At 41.9% G+C, this 19,047-nt stretch overlaps 2 protein-coding genes across 4 annotated transcripts in view; one reads left to right on the top strand and one right to left on the bottom strand.

Moving 5' to 3' along the window:
* Nucleotides 1–1,746: 1,746 nt before the first annotated feature.
* On the bottom strand, nucleotides 1,747–3,457 carry LOC135520484 (gamma-secretase subunit PEN-2). Its single transcript, XM_064946084.1, has 4 exons — nucleotides 3,320–3,457; nucleotides 2,828–2,938; nucleotides 2,502–2,606; nucleotides 1,747–2,242 (listed from the first exon to the last, which is right to left on the bottom strand). The coding sequence occupies exons 2-4, from the start codon at nucleotides 2,886–2,888 to the stop codon at nucleotides 2,103–2,105; spliced, it is 306 nt and encodes a 101-aa protein (XP_064802156.1). The 5' UTR covers nucleotides 2,889–2,938; nucleotides 3,320–3,457; the 3' UTR covers nucleotides 1,747–2,102.
* An 891-nt stretch (nucleotides 3,458–4,348) lies between these two features.
* Nucleotides 4,349–19,047, top strand: part of LOC135520478 (histone-lysine N-methyltransferase 2A-like) — a 79,896-nt gene continuing 65,197 nt past the window's right edge. For 2 of the 3 annotated variants that reach the window (XM_064946073.1, XM_064946072.1), the window contains exons 1-2: nucleotides 4,349–4,728; nucleotides 10,144–10,222. In XM_064946073.1, the coding sequence (XP_064802145.1) occupies nucleotides 4,396–4,728; nucleotides 10,144–10,222 (412 nt within the window). In that variant the 5' untranslated portion in view covers nucleotides 4,349–4,395. The remainder of the gene's footprint in view (nucleotides 4,729–10,143; nucleotides 10,223–19,047) is intronic. The other variant, XM_064946074.1, reaches the window with a different exon arrangement.

Below are 19,047 nucleotides of genomic sequence, written 5' to 3'. Positions count from 1 at the left end.
CCCAGGTGGCTTGTGGCAAACTTTAAACAACACTTTTTATGGATATCTTTAAGAAATGGCTTTCTTGCCACTCTTCCATAAAGGCCAGATTTGTGCAATATATGACTGATTGTTGTCCTATGGACAGAGTCTCCCACCTCAGCTGTAGATCTCTGCAGTTCATCCCGAGTGATCACGGGCCTCTTGGCTGCATCTCTGATCAGTCTTCTTCTTGTATGAGCTGAAAGTTTAGAGGAACGGCCAGGTCTTGGTAGATTTGCAGTGGTCTGATACTCGTTCCATTTCAATATTATCGCTTGCATAGTGCTCCTTGGGATGTTTAAAGCTTGGGAAATCTTTTTGTATCCAAATCCGGCTTTAAACTTCTTCACAACAATATCTCGGACCTGCCTGGTGTGCTCATTGTTCTTCATGATGCTCTCTGCGCTTTTAACGGACCTCTGAGACTATCACAGTGCAGGTGCATTTATACGGAGACTTGATTACACACAGGTGGATTGTATTTATCATCATTAGTCATTTAGGTCCATCTTGGATCATTCAGAGATCCTCACTGAACTTCTGAAGAGAGTTTGCTGCACTGAAAGTAAAGGGGCTGAATAAATTTGCACGCCCAATTTTTCAGTTTTTGATTTGTTAAAAAAGTTTGAAATATCCAATAAATGTCGTTCCACTTCATGATTGTGTCCCACTTGTTGATTCTTCACCCAAAAATACAGTTTTATATCTTTATGTTTGAAGCCTGAAATGTGGCAAAAGGTCGCAAAGTTCAAGGGGGCCGAATACTTTCGCAAGGCACTGTAGGTCTACATACTTCAGATTTTTCTGTTACATTGTTCATGTAACGATCTTTTGATCAATGTGAAGCAGGTGTTAAGCACACTAATCTTCAATCACATTGGCCTTATTTGAAAAATTATTCAATATCTTTATAATTCTGTAATTTCCAGAGATAGAAATCCCAAAGAGAGGGATGAACAAATCTGTGACTAATGTTGGCCAGTCTCCCCGAGCCACTTTGTCCTGGAGAGGAATGGGGGCGTATTAAAACTACCTGATAATAATTAGGTCATTATGACATGCAGGGTGAACATCATGTTCTACAATTCCACTGACACCACATGCACAACAATGTCATATAAGCCTCCAGCATGTCACAGGTCTTAGCACCTCATCGATTGGGTATCTTATGACCATCCATCACACACATCGGATTTGGGTTTATATCCACTGCCTCTTGACCCCATTTAGAGCAGACAGTTGTGTGACTTATACAACCGTGGCACTCAATGGACATGTGTTAAGTACTGGAGCTGGTGGGATGACATGTCTGCCATGGCATCGGTTGGTAATAGAAGTAGTCTTTGACTGAGTACCTAAAAACAGCATCAACCATGATCCTGAAGAGAGGAGGTGGTAACATTTGCTACAGAGGCATTGAGTTTCATAATAAGAGATTGGCCTAAGGCGGACCTCATTTAAGGACTTAATCATAATGCTGCAATCATAAAGTACTTTACTGGCTAATATCTCATCACTGTCGGAATTGTTTACACTGTGAGAGTACAAAGGAGAATATGAATAAATGATCTGGAATAAGTATGTTGTTATCGTGAGCAGTGTTACACAAATACTGACTTACTAAACACAAAGCTAATTGGATATTGTTATCAAAAGCTATGCGCATACCATTGATATTATTCATAGGAGCCAAATGTCTAATGAAATGCACACTAGACCACAATCTAGCATATAAGCTCAAAACTTTATTACAGCAAATAAAAAAAGCATACACTTCCATTTAATTTAGAACATTTATGAATTTGCCATTTATTTTTGTCATACATACCATTCGCCTGTTTAACCTTCCAAATTTACTCAAACGTGTTGAGACATCCACACACTACACACAATTTGGGGAAAAACGTGCAGTGTTCACAAGACATCTTCCCACTCATTAAAGCCCAGAAGAAAATTACCATGATTATCCATTGAGATCAACTACACATTTAACTATTTCAACCTGTTAGATTTGTCTATTAATTCTGTCATGGTCAAGTTTTATACAGTAGGAAGCTTTCTTGTTTCCCGCCTTGTCTGTCTCAGGGAATGCCAAGTGGAATGGTGAAGGAGAGGTAGTCGCCCACTTCACCCCATTCTGCTCGGAAGTGTTGGAATATGGTTATCCATGTGGTGAGTACTGCAACCCACAGTAGCAACCCCAGCCCTGAACGCTTTACATCTGAAAGAGATATGTAATTTATTGTAGTCATGTTTGCATAGAAACTGCATGCTTTACTAATACAAAGCCAACTTTGTTTTAGCTGGATCATCTTATCTCATCATGGATCATAGGCCTACAGCTCAAGAGACACACAACCTGTAACATAAATGTATTATTTATCCAGTATGTAGATGAGCCACAGCAAACCTGGACAACTAATCATTTGTACAGGAATCTTTAGCTATATTAATTCACAGATCTTTATCTGTGTACTCACATGTTTTGATCTGGAGTTGTTCAGTATATGTTGGCTTTACAAAGGCCTCTTTGAAAAACCACACCACATTCACCAGCCACAGGAATGGAAGGAATGCAAATCCCCCTGAGAGAGAGAAAGTCATTACAGTATTACTACACACACACACACACACACACATACATTTGAAGTCTACATACACTTAGGTTGGAGTCATTGAAATGTGTTTTTCAACCACTGTATATACAAACAACGTTGTGAAAACGTCAATTCACAACACTAACATTGGGCAGTTCATGATTTCACATGGCTTATAATTAGAGCACAACACTTGGTAGTTCACTTACCTAAATAGTATTTCCTGCAGAGGGTGAGTTTCTCCTCATTTGGAAGGCGCTCTAGGTTCATGTCGATTTCCTGTTATTTCCCCCTTAGTATTGACAGCTTTTCAAAGAGACCTTGAAGTACGAAGGAAGAGTATAAAAGTGAGAGGGTCTTTTGAAGCTCTAGACTGGCACATGTCGGCTTCATGGAACTGCCCGTCTGTAAAATGAGGGTCTCCCCTATAGATAAGAGTGGAACAATTCTTGTGCTTCCACCCAAGTTTTGCCTGGCTATCTTCCCAGATTACACGATAAAATAACATTTAAAACACCAATTCTGCGAACTATTTAAGTATTTTAAGGGGAAATGTGTAGGCTAGTAGCTAAGTTTTGCAGTCGAAAATACTGCGTGCTGGATGGCTAACAATATATACTACAATGTTAACAGCAATTGTCCTCTATAGGAACCGCTATTACAGAAAAGACAGCATTAATAATATTTTCCGAGGCTTTTACCTGTAATCTTTAATTAAATAGATGTCAAGCAATTTAGAGCTATTTGACAAATTAACGTTAAACAGCTCAAAACATCAACACAAAAGAGCATTTCAACTCGTTCCTTTCCGCTTCCTGCTCCAGTTTTCTGAAGAGGGGGATGTGACATCCATGCTGCCCCCGCCAGTTCATTGTGGGTAATGTAGTTCAGATAGCGTAAATAGAAACGTATGTTTTGGCATTTAAATGTAAATATATTTCAACAATGTAATTCACCTTTGCTTGTAGTAAATCACCCATGATTTCTGACATTGCAGATTATCTGAATTGCCATGCAAAAGATATGCAAAATATGTGCCTTGCAGTTGCAAAATTACTGTTAACCCGCCTGTCTTATTCTGTGAATATTTTCCATCAATGAAGTTTACTACAATATACAACCACAATTCTCTTCTTATCAATGCAAATATAGGCATAGACTTGTGGATGTTTTCAATTCTTCTTTTCAAATTATGTTTCGAGCTTGATTCAGGTGCATTGACTCTCTTCTCAAATTATGTTTCCAGCTTAATTCAGGTGCATTGCCTCTCTTCTTCTCAAATTATGTTGGAGCTTGATGTAAATGCATTGACTCTCTCTCTCATGTAAGGAGCGTGCACATAATGTACAGTGGTTCATTCAGTATGATCATATCAGAAGACGAGGACATGCCGCTCTGCCACTGAGGAATAGGGACAAGCCGAAACATCTTGGTACAGCGGTAGATGGCCATTCACAAAATGTGTATTTTTTTGCATGGAGGGAAGCTGGGCCTTGTAGTTACTTATCAATAATCGTAATAGCTGTAATCAAACGATGATCGAACAATGTGTCCTTTGTTTAATATCAAATGGGTTTATTACTTGCATTACATATTGCATTGTACACACCACTCCTATAAATTCCAATCATAATTTAAATAAAGATTTGCAAGTTTCCCTGTGAAGCTTTTCTTGGACTTACTTCATTTCCCGGCAGCCTTGCGGGGTCCCCCCTCCCTATCTCGCGCCTTCCCTCTTGTCTCACCTCAAGTTGCTATCGGTGTTGTTTTTGAAGCTATGATGGCGGCAGCGGGATGCGGATCAGCAACCGCGGCTGCCATAGGAGGCCAAGTTGGTACTGCTGCACCCCGAGGTCGCTTCCCTGGTCGGCCTTGGTCGTCTCGCAGCCGCTTGCGTTCTGAGAAGCGATGGCAACTCGACCGATCAGGGGCAGAAGCTGACGATGTGACTAATGCTGGAGGCCCAAGGCCCACAAGCCTGGTTCTCTCGTTAAACGAGGACCAGTCTCACTTGCGTTTACTTGGGATAGAGTCGAACCACAAGAGCTTAGCGGAGGCTGGGTACAGCTCAAGTGGGAGCGAAGAGGTGAGAGCCCAAATCGCTGCTGGAGTTAGTACATTTTTGCTTCTTTTATCATGTCATTTTGGTTACATGTGTTGGTGTGTGTGTCATGTAGAGTAAGCTCCGTTTCATAATACTTTGCTTTAAGTGTCAAAATTAGTTAGCTAGCTAACGTTAGCAGGAGCGACTTTATGAGATGTTCGTCAATAAAGCTCGCTAACAAAGGGGAAGGCGAATGTAATTTGTCTGCATTGGAGCTCTATGGATAGTTAGACACCATTTACCACGAATAACATACCCACGCTAGCTAGCCAGGTATTTGTCTTAAATGAGTGTTTAGCTGGTTTATGCCTGTAATTGCTGCAGTGAGTAACGAACGTAGCTACATAAATGTTTCTATGAATTCAAGAGGGGGAGGGGCTATGTCAGATACCTACTCTCTATGATAGTTAGCTAACTACCGTTTATGGGGATCATTTCACGTTCCTTTCAAAAACATGGTTTGCAGAGTGTCACATAGGTCAGTTTTTGTCGCAGTCACTGAGGCAATTAATGTAACTAGCTTGTTGAAGTCATTGGAGGGAAACCTATAATAACGAAACCCGGTAGTGGATAAATTTTCCATGATGTGAGATGTTAACGTTACTTGACCTGCTATTGCAGTCCATTTTCTATTTCATTACAAGCAAGAGAGGACCACCAAGCATATTAGATGTTTCAATTTGACATATAAATGACCTAGGCCTACCAAATGATGTTAAGTATTCATATGTTAATAATCTGACTTGGACCCTAGCTCCACATTCGCTGACAAAATGCCGCTGCCACAATAAACTTTATTTGCATATTAGCAGGCATGTAGCATATGTAGTTAGAGGCCCAACCCCTCCCCAGTTCCCAGGCATGACTGGGTAAATTGCTGCTGGTTTCTTGGTAATGCCTCGCCATCCATGAACAAAACTGCATTACCTGGAGGAGAAGAGAATTTGAAAGATGTGCTTGGACTGTTGTTTTTAATTATTAACTTAACTAGTTGATGTAATGGCTTGTCCAGTGCACTTGTGTTGGGTTTGTAATGGTATAATTTGGTGCTCAAGACTAGCACGATATGATGCCGGTAAACATTTGACATGGAAGACCTATTCCAAGAAGGCAATAACCTATTACACTATACTTGGTAATTTCCATGTAAAATGACCCACAAGCACCAATGTGAAGTTTGTAGGCGCATATCAAATTGGGTGTCAAATGAAAGCTAAGAGTCTATTTTTGGTAAATGAAGGAACAGATGCATAAGAAAAACCTATTTATAAAATAAAAATTGTCATTGATTTCTGGCAAAATAGATGGGATAGGGTCTTTAAAAATATCTACCAGGAAGTCATAAAAGGTATTAGAAATACATCAATGTTGAAGTAAAGACCCCCAGCCAACTAATATAAGCAATTCATATTGTTTAAGAGAAATTATTTGCCTTTAAGTTGAAGAAATGTTTCCTTGTGCCTTGTAATTCTGTTAACCAAAATCCCACGTCTTTAAGATATTTTCAAATTTCTCTCGCTCACGTGGAGGGAGGATAACAAAAGTTCACAGAAGTAACAAGTAAATGTAGACCTACCAATTAGTTCATGTTTTTAACGATAACCAATTTTCGTTTATCAATTATTAAGTAATCATTAATGGAATGACTGCAATTGTCAATAATGGGAAATCATAGTCACAAACCTCCGTTGAATCACCTGCTACTGTCCTCACTCCCATTGGCATACTGTTAGTGCACTCGGAAGGTATCCAGCCTTATTCTGAAATGGATGAAATAAAAACATTGTTCTCATCAATCTACACGCAATACCCCATAATGACAAAGCGAAAACAGGTTTTTTGAAATTATAGCAAATTTCTAAAAAATAAAAACCGCTACCTTATTTATGTAAGTATTCAGGCCCTTTACTCTGAGTCTCGAAATTGAGCGCAGGTGCATCCTGTTTACATTGATCATCCTTGAGATGTTTCTACAACCTGATTGGAGTCCACCTGTGGTACATTCAATTGATTGAACATGATTTGGAAAGGCACACACCTGTCTATGTAAGGTCCCACAGTTAGCAAGGAATTGTCCGTAGAGCTCCGAGACAGGATTGTGTGTCAAGGCACCAAAACATTTATGCAGCATTGAAAGTACCCAAGAAGACAGTGGCCTCCATCATTCTTAAATGGAATTAGTTCGGAGTCCCCAAGACTCTTCTTAGAGTTGGCCGCCTTGCCAAACTGAACAAACCGTGGAGAAGGGTCTTGGAGAGGGAGGCAACCAAGAGCTCTGTCACACTGATTGACAGAGCTCCAAAGTTCCTTGACAGAGCTCCACCAATCAGGCCTTTATGGTAGTGGCCAGATGGAAGCCACACCTTAGTAAAAGGCACATGACAGCCTGCTTGGAGTTTGCCAAAAGGCACCTAAAAAAACTTTCTGACCATGCGAAACGAGATTGAACTCGTTCGTCCGAATGCCAAGAGTCATGTCTGGAGGAATCCTGCACCATCTCTACAGGGAAGCTTGTTGGTGGCAGCAGCATGCAGTGGGGATGTTTTTCTTTCAGCGGCAGGGACTGGAAGCCTAGTCAAGATCGAGGCAAAGATGAACGGAGCAAAGTACAGAGAGATCCTTGATGAAAGCCTGCTCCGGAGCGATCAGGACCTCAGACTGGGGTGAAGGTTCACCTTCCAACAGGACAAAGACCCTAAGCACACACCCAAGAAAGGGATAGGTGGATACCTAAGCATTTGTTCAACTAAATGCCTTCAACTGAAATGTGTCTTCTGTATTTACCCCTACCCCCCTTGGGCTGGCTTAATTGACATCCACGTCTTCGGCGCCCAGGGAACAGTGTGTTAACTGTCTTGCTCAGGGGCAGAACAACAGATTTTTACCTTGCCAGCTCAGAGATTCGTTCCAGCAACCTTTCGGTTACTGTCCCAATGATCTAACCAGAAAACACAGGAGTGGCTTCGGGACAAGTCACTGAATGTCTTTGTGTGACCCAACCAGATCCCTGACTTGAACCCTGAAATACCTGAAATATGCTTCAACAAAGTACTGAGTAAAGGGTCTGAGTATTTATGTAAATGTCATATTACAGTTTATTTTTAATACATTTGCAAAAATGTCTAAACCTTTTTTTGCTTCGTCATTATGGGGTATTGTGTGTAGATTGAAGGGGGGGAGTGGTACATTTTAGAATAAGACTGTAAAATATTTTTTGTTGTTGGAAAAAGTCAAGGAGTCTGGATTTTGTTGGTCGTTCTAAACCAGCCTTAATATGGCCCTAACAAAAACGTCCACGATTGGTTCAGATTTGGTCCGATCACCAATCCTAGACGCCTGTGTTTCACAAGTTTGCACAGCTGGGTACAGTAAAGATAATAAGAGTTCATTACGCGTTAATGCAGAATTCTGTGTTTTTCACTCAGAAAAAGAGAACTCATAAGATACATTATCTTGCTGCGTTTTGTAAGCACAGATCTAAAATGCTTATAGTAATTTCTGCTCAGCATCGGACATTTTTTTTTGTGCTTCAGTTGCACTTCTCCATTTTGCTCGGTGTAGCCTACTTTTCTCCGGTAAAATGCAAGATTAACTTCAAGCAACACATTAGGAAATGTAGCTGGCTACGCTTTTTCTATGATGAACAATAGAAATATGATGGCCATGCATCGTTTTTGCAAAAAATACCTTGCTTTTTTCATTGTAAGCTAATTTACTTGTATGGCTGCTAGCCACATAGTGTTGCACTTATGTTGTCCTCTGACGAAAATGAAGCTATTTTCTGCTGTATGTGTTGCACTAATGTATTTTCTGTGAATGAGAACTATAGTTGCACACCCCTGATCACTCAATTTTTCTACTGTTCTATTGGTTTTCATATCAACTTTCTTTTGTTGTCAAGAAACCCAAAGGCTCAATCCTAGTCATATTAGCAACTCATCCTAATTGTTGCTGTTAGATTTCCCATATTTTTGTGTGACAGAGATTTTAATATCTGTCACACATGAAACCACTCACATTAGGTGCACTGTTTTAGAACTGTGTTTTCCCACATAATGCATTTTGGCAAATGTTTGAAAATTACATTTTATTTCCTGCTTCATTACAAGCGTTGCATGTTCCATAATAGGCTTGACTGTAAGACAATAGGCTTGCTATTGTTGCATGTTTGCATGTAAGCTCTTAATGAAAAATGGCCGCTCCTTTTCCATGTATAGTATTTTCGGTTGATCACGTCATTTTACTGTTTGGGAAAATGTAGCTGTTTTATTGACTGGTTAATGATGGTCGCAGCAGAATTGACTGAAATTTGCATCCCTAGTATGTGCTGTACGGTTGATTTATTTTACCTTTTATTTAACTAGTCAGTTCAGAACAAATTCTTATTTTCAATGACAGCCTAGGGACAGATTTGTACCTTGTCAGCTCGGGGTTTTGAACTTGCAACCTTCCGGTTACTAGTCCAACGCTCTAACCACTAGGCTAACCTGCCGCCTCTGTACTGTACCCTACAGAGAAGTCTATGATTGGTTCAGATTTCATCCGGACCAACCAAATTTGGTCATGAGCTCATGAGAATAATGGCCAGTGTGTAGAATAATACCCATATATGCAAAGTATGATATTGCATATTTTTATCTTTGTGTACCTAATTCAGGACACCATGAAGAGTGACATAATTATGCATTTGTGTAGTACAGATCAGGGACTGATTAGGTAATTCTCCTATCATAGTTCTCATTGCCGGTTGTAAATTCACTTCACATAGTGTATTCAATAACCAAAATAGATTTTCAAAGTCAAGGTGTCATGTCATAGCTGAGACACCATTCTTTCTGCGTACATCTCTGATGTTTTTGGGAAATGCAGTTGCATAAACAGAGGGAGATTTTACTGTTACCAAATTTAGCATCTGCACAGTTCTTCCAGTAAATGTATTTTTGTGAAATTTTCTGTGTAAATTGTTCAAAGTAGTCCTTGTTCATAGAGTTGTATGGTTTGTTCTACATTGAAATCAATGTTTTTTGTTTAGAATATATTGAATGTAAAAAATAGGAGTCTCAGCGTAATTCCATTACCAGGGAATTATCTACTCACTACATGACATTACACAATCTAATTTTAAATCATTTTTGATTGCCATGCTACTCTTGTCCCTCAAGGTTGGGACATAAAAAAATATATTCTGTAGTCAACAGTACCAGTTCTAGCTATCTATTGCATAAGCCTAGTTGTGTTCAGGTGTGTGTGTGTGAGGTTATTGTCACTGTTGTCAAAGATTTTAGGCCTAATTGTTACATGTAAACTACTATTCATCAATTTTAAATGCATATTCGTTATCAAACTGTTGTGAGGTTATGTAAAATTGTGTTTTAGTCGGAAGAATGTGTCCAAAGTTAATAATCTGACCTTGCCTTTCAGGAAGATGATTTCACAGGATTTGAATCTGATCGAAAAGGATATAAAGGCCCCGTACGGTCCAGACATAATCCCTCCAAAAGTAAGTATTAGCCTATTCTAAACCTATTCCCATCCCTTGCCACTGATCTATTATTCTTGGGTGGAATCGAGATTTTCATACCGTTATTCTGCCATCCCGGGATTTACAGTATAACTGGTATAGCACAGAAGGGGCTCAAAATGCAAAAAAAGGCCCATTGGCAGTCTGTATTACCAGATTTCCAACAAAATGAGCACAAGTAATGGCGAATTCTCATGGACGCTTTTAGCTAAATGCTAACGAGCGCAAATGAACAAACTAGAGGTCGTCCGATTGATTTTTCAACGCCAATACCGATTTATTGGAGGACCAAAAAAAGCCAGTGCCGATTATTCGTCCGACGTTTATATATACATATTTGTAATAATGACAATTACAACAATACTGAATGAACATTTTTATGTTAACCTGATATAATACATCAATAAAATAGATGTAGCCTCAAATAAATAATGAAACATGTTCAATTTGGTTTAAATAATGCAAAAACAAAGTGTTGGTCAAGAAAGTAAAAGTGCAATATTTGCCATGTGAAAAAGCTAACGTTTAACCTGTTGCGTCGCGCAATCCCGGATCCGGGATTCAATTTATAGCCTCAAGCTCATTAGCATAACGCAACGTTAACTATTCATGAAAATCGCAAATGAAATGAAATAAATATATTTGCTCTCAAGCTTAGACTTTTGTTAACAACACTGTCATCTCAGATTTTCAAAATATGCTTTTCAACCATAGCTAAACAAGCATTTGTGTAAGAGTATTGATTGATAACATAGCTATAAGCCTAGAATTCAGCCAGCAACATTTTCACAAAAACAAGAAAATAATTCAAATAAAATCATTTACCTTTGAAGAACTTCAGATGTTTTCAATGAGGAGACTCTCAGTTACATAGCAAATGCTCAGTTTTTCCTGAAAGCATCTTTGTGTAGGAGAAATCGCTCCGTTTTGTACATCACATTTGGCTACCGAAACGAAAATTCAGTCACCAACAACGTCAAACTTTTTCCGAATTAACTCCATAATATCGACCGAAACATAGCAAACATTGTTTGGAATCAATCCTCAAGGTGTTTTTTCACATATCTCTTCATTGATATATCGTTCGTGGAAGCCTGCTTTATCTCTGAATTCCATGGAAAAATACTTGCAGCTGTGGTTTGCGCACCAATTTCGGCGCAGGACACCGGGCGGACACCTGGTAAATGTGGTCTCTTATGGTCAATCTTCCAATGATATGCCTACAAATACGTCACAATGCTGCAGACACCTTGGGGAAACGACAGAATGGGCAGACTCATTCCTCTCGCATTCACAGCCATATAAGGAGACAATGGAAAACGGAGCCTCAAAAATCCTGCTCATTTCCTGGATGCCGTTTCATCTTGGTTTTGCCTGTAGCTCACGTTCTAGGGCACGCACAGAAAATATCTTTGCAGTTCTGGAAACGTCAGAGTGTTTTCTTTCCAAAGCTACCAATTATATGCATAGTCGAGCATCTTTTTGTGACAAAATATTGCGCTTAAAACGGGCACGTCCTTTTATCCAAAAATGATATAGCGCCCCTAGAGTTTCAAGAGGTTAAGTTCCTTGCTCAGAACATATGAAAGCTGGTGGTTCCTTTTGACATGAGATACTTGTACTTCCGGCGCATACTTGTACTTCCGGCGCCGTCAGAGATGGCCGCCTCGCTTCGCGTTCCTAGGAAACTATGCAGTTTTTTTTTTACGTGTTATTTCCTACATTAGTACCCCAGGTCATCTTAGGTTTCATTACATACAGTCGAGAAGAACTACTGTATATAAGATCAGCGTCAACTCACCATCAGTACGACCAAGAATATGACTTTCACGAAGCGGATCCTGTGTTCTGCCTTTCACCCAGGACAACGGAATGAATCCCAGCCGGCGACCCAAAAAACGACTTCGTAAAAGAGGGAAACGAGGCGGTCTTCTGGTCAGACTCCGGAGACGGGCACATCGTGCACCACTCCCTAGCATTCTTCTCGCCAATGTCCAGTCTCTTGACAACAAGGTTGATGAAATCCGAGCAAGGGTAGCATTCCAGAGGGACATCAGAGACTGTAACGTTCTTTGCTTCACTGAAACATGGCTCACTGGAGAGACACCATCGGAGTCGGTGCAGCCAGCTGGTTTCTCCACGCATCGCGCCGACAGACAAACATATTTCTGGTAAGAAGAGGGGCGGGGGCGTATGCCTTATGGCTAACGAGGCGTGATGTGATCACAGAAACATACAGGAACTCAAATCCTTCCGTTCACCTGATTTAGAATTCTCACAATCAAATGTCGACCGCATTATCTACCAAGAGAATTCTCTTCGATCATAATCACAGCCGTATATATTCCCCCCCAAGCAGACACATCGATGGCTCTGAACGAACTTTATTTGACTCTTTGCAAACTGGAATCCATACATCCTGAGGCTGCATTCATTGTAGCTGGGGATTTTAACAAGGCTAATCTGAAAACAAGACTCCCTAAATTGTATCAGCATATCGATTGCGCAACCAGGGCTGGCAAAACCTTGGATCATTGTTATTCTAACTTCCGCAACGCATATAAGGCCCTGCCCCGCCCTCCTTTTGGAAAAGCTGACCACGACTCCATTTTGTTGATCCCTGCCTACAGACAGAAACTAAAACAAGAAGCTCCCACGCTGAGGTCTGTCCAACGCTGGTCCGACCAATCTGATTCCACACTCCAAGACTGCTTCCATCACGTGGACTGGGATATGTTTCGTATTGCATCAGACAACAACATTGACGAGTATGCTGATTCGGTGTGCGAGTTCCTTAGAACGTGCGTTGAAGATGTCGTTCCCATAGCAACGATTAAAACATTTCCAAACCAGAAACCGTGGATTGATGGCAGCATTCACGTGAAACTGAAAGCGCGAACCACTGCTTTTAATCAGTGCAAGGTGACCAGAAACATGACCGAATACAAACAGTGCAGCTATTCCCTCCGCAAGGCTATCAAACAAGCTAAGCGTCAGTGTAGAGACAAAGTAGAATCTCAATTCAACGGCTCAGACACAAGGTATGTGGCAGGGTCTACAGTCAATCACGGATTACAAAAAGAAAACCAGCCCAGTCGCGGACCAGGATGTCTTGCTCCCAGGCAGACTAAATAAATTTTTTGCCCGCTTTGAGGACAATACAGTGCCACTGACATGGACTGCAACGAAAACATGCGGACTCTCCTTCACTGCAGCCGAGGTGAGTAAAACATTTAAACGTGTTAACCCTCGCAAGGCTGCAGGCCCAGACGGCATCCCCAGCCGCGCCCTCAGAGCATGCGCAGACCAGCTGGCTGGTGTGTTTATGGACATATTCAATCAATCCCTATCTGTCTGCTGTTACCACATGCTTCAAGAGGGCTACCATTGTTCCTGTTCCCAAGAAAGCTAAGGTAACTGAGCTAAACGACTACCGCCCCGTAGCACTCAATTCCGTCATCATGAAATGCTTTGAGAGACTAGTCAAGGACCACATCACCTCTACCCTACCTGACACCCTAGACCCACTCCAATTTGCTTACCGCCCAAATAGGTCCACAGACGATGCAATCTCAACCACACTGCACACTGCCCTAGCCCATCTGGACAAGAGGAATACCTATGTGAGAATGCTGTTCGACTACAGCTCGGCATTTAACACCATAGTACCCTCCAAGCTCGTCATCAAGCTCGAGACCCTGGGTCTCGACCCCGCCCTGTGCAACTGGGTACTGGACTTCCTGACGGGCCGCCCCCAGGTGGTGAGGGTAGACAACATCTCCACCCCGCTGATCCTCAACACTGGGGCCCCACAAGGGTGCGTTCTGAGCCCTCTCCTGTACTCCCTGTTCACCCACGATTGCGTGGCCACGCACGCCTCCAACTCAATCATCAAGTTTGCGGACGACACAACAGTGGTAGGCTTGATTACCAACAACGACGAGACGGCCTACAGGGAGGAGGTGAGGGCCCTCGGAGTGTGGTGTCAGGAAAATAACCTCACTCATTGTCAACAAAACTAAGGAGATGATTGTGGACTTCAGGAAACAGCAGAGGGAACACCCCCCTATCCACATCGATGGAACAGTAGTGGAGAGGGTAGTAAGTTTTACGTTCCTCGGCATACACATCACAGACTAACTGAATTGGTCCACCCACACAGACAGCATCGTGAAGAAGGCGCAGCAGCGCCTCTTCAATCTCAGGAGGCTGAAGAAATTTGGCTTGTCACCAAAAGCACTCATAAACTTCTACAGATGCACAATCGAGCATCCTGGCGGGCTGTATCACCGCCTGGTACGGCAACTGCTCCGCCCACAACCGTAAGGCTCTCCAGAGGGTAGTGAGGTCTGCACAGCGCATCACCGGGGGCAAACTACCTGCCCTCCAGGACACCTACACCACCCGATGTTACAGGAAGGCCATAAAGATCATCAAGGACATCAACCACCCGAGCCACTGCCTGTTCACCCCGCTATCATCCAGAAGGCGAGGTCAGTACAGGTGCATCAAAGTTGGGACCGAGAGACTGAAAAACAGCTTCTATCTCAAGGCCATCAGACTGTTATACAGCAACCACTAACATTGAGTGGCTGCTGCCAACACACTGACTCAACTCCAGCCACTTTAATAATGGGAATTGATGGGAAATGATGTAAAATATATCACTAGCCACTATAAACAATGCTACCTAATATAATGTTTACATACCCTACATTATTCATCTCATATGTATACGTATATACTTTACTCTATATCATCTACCGCATCTTTATGTAATACATGTATCACTAGCCACTTTAACTTTGGCACTTTGTTTACATACTCATCTCATGTATATACTGTACTCGATACCATCTACTGTATCTTGCCTATGCTGCTCTGTACCATCACTCATTCATATATCTTTATGTACATATTCTTTATCCCCTTACACTTGTGTGTATAAGACAGTAGTTTTGGAATTGTTAGTTAGATTACTTGTTGGTTATTACTGCATTGTCGCAACTAGAAGCTCAAGCATTTTGCTACACTCGCATTAACATCTGCTAACCATGTGTATGTGACAAATAAAATTGGATTTGATTTTGAGTCTTCAATATTCCCAGGTAAGAAGTTTTAGGTTGTAGTTATTATAGTAATTATAGGACTATTTCTCTCTACACCATTTATTTAATTTACCTTTGACTATTGGATGTTCTCATATGCACCGGTATTGCATCTGTTACACCAGCCTCATCTCGGGAGTTGATAGGCTTGAAATCATAAACAGCACAATGCTTGAAGCACAGCGAAGAGCTGCTGGCAAATGCAGGAAAGTGCTGTTTGAGTGAATGCTTACGAGCCTGCTGCTGCCTTCCACCGCTCAGTCAGACTGCTCTATCAAATCATAGACTTAATTATAATATAATAACACACAGAAATACATTCATATGGTCAAATCCGGAAACAATCATTTCGAAAACATAACGTTTATTCTTTCAGTAAAATACGGAACGGTTCCGTATTTTATCTAACTTGTGGCACCCCTAAGTCTAAATAATGCTGTTACATTGCACAAGTTTCAATGTTATGTCATAATTATGTACAATTCTGGCAAATTAATTCCTTTCTTTAAGAAGAAATGGTCTTCACGCAGTTCGCAATGAGCCAGGTAGCCCAAACTGCTGCAAATACCCTGACTCTGCTTGCACAGAACGCAAGAGAAGTGATGTAATTTCCGTAGTTACAACAAATTCATCTTGGCAGGCAATATTAACTAAATATGCAGGTTTAAAAATATATACTTGTGTTTTGATTTTAAGAAGGGCATTGATGTTTATGGCTAGGTTGGTACAATGACAGTGATTTGTTTCGCGAACGAGCTTGTTAAATCATCACCGTTTGGCGAAGTAGGCATTGATTCAACGATAAAATGCCGATTTACCGATTTTTGTTATGAAAACTTGATATTGGCCCTAATTAATCGGCCATTCCGATTAATCGGCCGACCTCTAGTCTGAACATCGGACACGATGGCATCGTCTCCCTCAATCCGTGCAATGGCTACTGCTATAGGTTTCAGGCTGCTTACCCACTCTCTCCCAAAATACATCATCCAGGAGGATCCTCTTGATGGGGCTGTCCATATTGGCAGACTGTGATATGGCCATTTCTTGGAGAGATTCCTTCCCCTCCAGGATACTGTCAAATATGACGACAACACCACTCCAAGAAGTGTTGCTGGGCAGCTTCAATGTGGTGCTCTTAGTTTTATCACTTTGCTTGGTGAGGTGGATTGCTGCTATAACTTGATGACACCTCACATACCTAACCATTTCATTGGCTCTCTTGTAGAGTGTATCCATTGTTTTCAGTGCCATGATGTCCTTGAGGAGCAGATTCAACGCATGAGCAGCACAGCCTATGGGTGTGATGTGAGGGTAGGACTCCTCCCCTTTAGACCAAGCAGCCTTCATGTTCGCAGAATTGTCTGTCACCAGTGCAAATACCTTCTGTGGTCCAAGGTCATTGGTGACTGCCTTCAGCTCATCTGCATTGTAGAGACCAGTGTATCTGTTGTCCCTTGTGTCTGTGCTCTTGCAGAATACTGGTTGAGGGGTGGAGATGATGATGTAGTTAATTATTCCTTGCCCACAAACATTTGACCACCCATCAGAGATGATTGCAGTACAGTCTACTTTCTCTATGATTTGCTTGACCTTCACTTGAACTCTGTTAAACTCTGCATCCAGCAAATGATAGATAGAGCATGTCTGGTTGGAAGGGTGTATGCTCGGCGAAGAACATTCAGAAATCTCTTCCCATACACATTGCCTGTGAGCATCATAGGTAAATCAGTTGCATACACAGCTCGAGCAAGACATTCATCAGCATTTCTCTGACTACGTTCCTCCATTGAGTCAAAAAAAACTTCTGATTCCAGGAGGACCGTGAGCTGTTGCTATGGATAAGGTGTCTCATCATTTTAACCTCGAATAGCAGTAGAGGGACTTTGACAAAAGGTTGCTTGTTGTGGGCTCTGATGGAACTTTATGCACTTGGCCAGATGATTTTTAATCTTTGTTGCATTCTTCACATATGATTTGGCTCAGTACTTGCAAATGTACACAGCTTTTCCTTCTACATTAGCTGCAGTGAAATGTCTCCACACGTCAGATATTGCCCGTGGCATTTTCCTGTGAAGATTAGAAAAAAATGAGTAAAATAAAATACATGGCTCAAAAAAATAAAGGGAACACTTAAACAATACAATGTAACTCCAAGTCAATCACACTTCTGTGAAATCAAACTGTCCACTTCGGAAGCAACATTTATTTACAATACATTTCACATGCTGTTGTGCAAATGGAATAGACAACAGGTGGAAATTATAGGCAATTAGCAAGACACCCCCAATAAAGGAGTGGTTCTACAGGTGGTGACCACAGACAACTTCTCAGTTCCTATGCTTCCTGGCTGATGTTTTGGTCACTTTTGAATGCTGGCGGTGCTTTCACTGTAGTGGTAGCATGAGATGGAGTCTACAACCCACACAAGTGGCTCAGGTAGTGCAGCTCATCCAGCACACAAGTGGCTCAGGTAGTGCAGCTCATCCAGGATGGAACATCAATGCGAGCTGTGGCAAGAAGGTTTGCTGTGTCTGTCAGCGTAGTGTCCAGAGCATGGAGGCGCTACCAGGAGACAGGCCAGTACATCAGGAGATGTGGAGGAGGCCGTAGGAGGGCAACAACCCAGCAGCAGGACCGCTACCTCCGCCTTTGTGCAAGGAGGAGCAGGAGGAACACTGCCAGAGCCCTGCAAAATGACCTCCAGCAGGCCGCAAATGTGCACGTGTCTGCTCAATCGGTCAGAAACAGACTCCATGAGGGTGGTATGAGGGCCCGACGTCCACAGGTGGGTGTTGTGCTTACAGGCCAACACCGTGCAGGACGTTTGGCATTTTCAGAGAACGCCAAGATTGGCAAATTCGCCACTGGTGCCCTGTGCTCTTCACAGATGAAAGCAGGTTCACACTGAGCACATGTGACAGTCTGGAGACGCCGTGGAGAAAGTTCTGCTGCCTGCAACATCCTCCAGCATGACCGGTTTGGCGGTGGGTCAGTCATGGTGTGGGGTGGCATTTCTTTGGGGGGTCGCACAGCCCTCCATGTGCTCGCCAGAGGTAGCCTGACTGCCATTAGGTACCGAGATGAGATCCTCAGACCCCTTGTGAGACCATATGCTGGTGCGGTTGGCCCTGGGTTCCTCCTAATGCAAGACAATGCTAGACCTCATGTGGCTGGAGTGTGTCAGCGGTTCCTGCAAGAGGAAGGCATTGATGCTATGGACTGGCCCGCCCGTTCCCCAGACCTGAATCCAATTGAGCACATCTGGGACATCATGTCTCGCTCCATCCACCAACGCCACGTTGCACCACAGACTGTCCAGGAGTTGGCGGCTGCTTTAGTCCAGGTCTGGGAGGAGATCCCTCAGGAGACCTCATTTTGACTTGTTTTAAGGACATTACATCAAAGTTGGATTAGCCTGTAGTGTGGTTTTCCACTTTAATTTTGAGTGTGACTCCAAATCCAGACCTCCATGGGTTGATAAATTTGATTTCCATGGATAATTTTTGTGTGAGTTGAATGTGCTGACAACAAAATATGTAAAGAAAAAAGTATTTAATAAGAATATTTCATTCAGATCTAGGATGTTATTTTAGTGTTCCCTTTGTTTTTTTTGAGCAGTGTACAATTCCATGTACAGATAAATAGTTAAGCAGTTAGATTAAACAACTCCTTTTGTAAGATACATTTTTTTAA

This window comes from Oncorhynchus masou, chromosome 29 (genome assembly GCF_036934945.1).
Source record: "Oncorhynchus masou masou isolate Uvic2021 chromosome 29, UVic_Omas_1.1, whole genome shotgun sequence".
Taxonomy (NCBI): Eukaryota; Metazoa; Chordata; class Actinopteri; order Salmoniformes; family Salmonidae; genus Oncorhynchus; species Oncorhynchus masou.
The sequence above is the reverse complement of the archived record's forward strand: the minus strand, read 5'-3'. Positions and strand labels throughout refer to the sequence as shown.

What these genes read in the sequence shown, in the direction of transcription:
- LOC135520484 (XM_064946084.1), bottom strand. Translation starts at nt 2,888, where the DNA reads ATGAACCTAGAGCGCCTTCCAAATGAGGAGAAACTCACCCTCTGCAGG. An exon ending in CTGCAGGAAATACTATTTAG is followed by an intron (nt 2,607 to 2,827) that starts GTAAGTGAACTA and finishes TCTCTCTCTCAG; the next exon opens with GGGGATTTGCATTCCTTCCA. An exon ending in ACAACTCCAGATCAAAACAT is followed by an intron (nt 2,243 to 2,501) that starts GTGAGTACACAG and finishes TATCTCTTTCAG; the next exon opens with ATGTAAAGCGTTCAGGGCTG.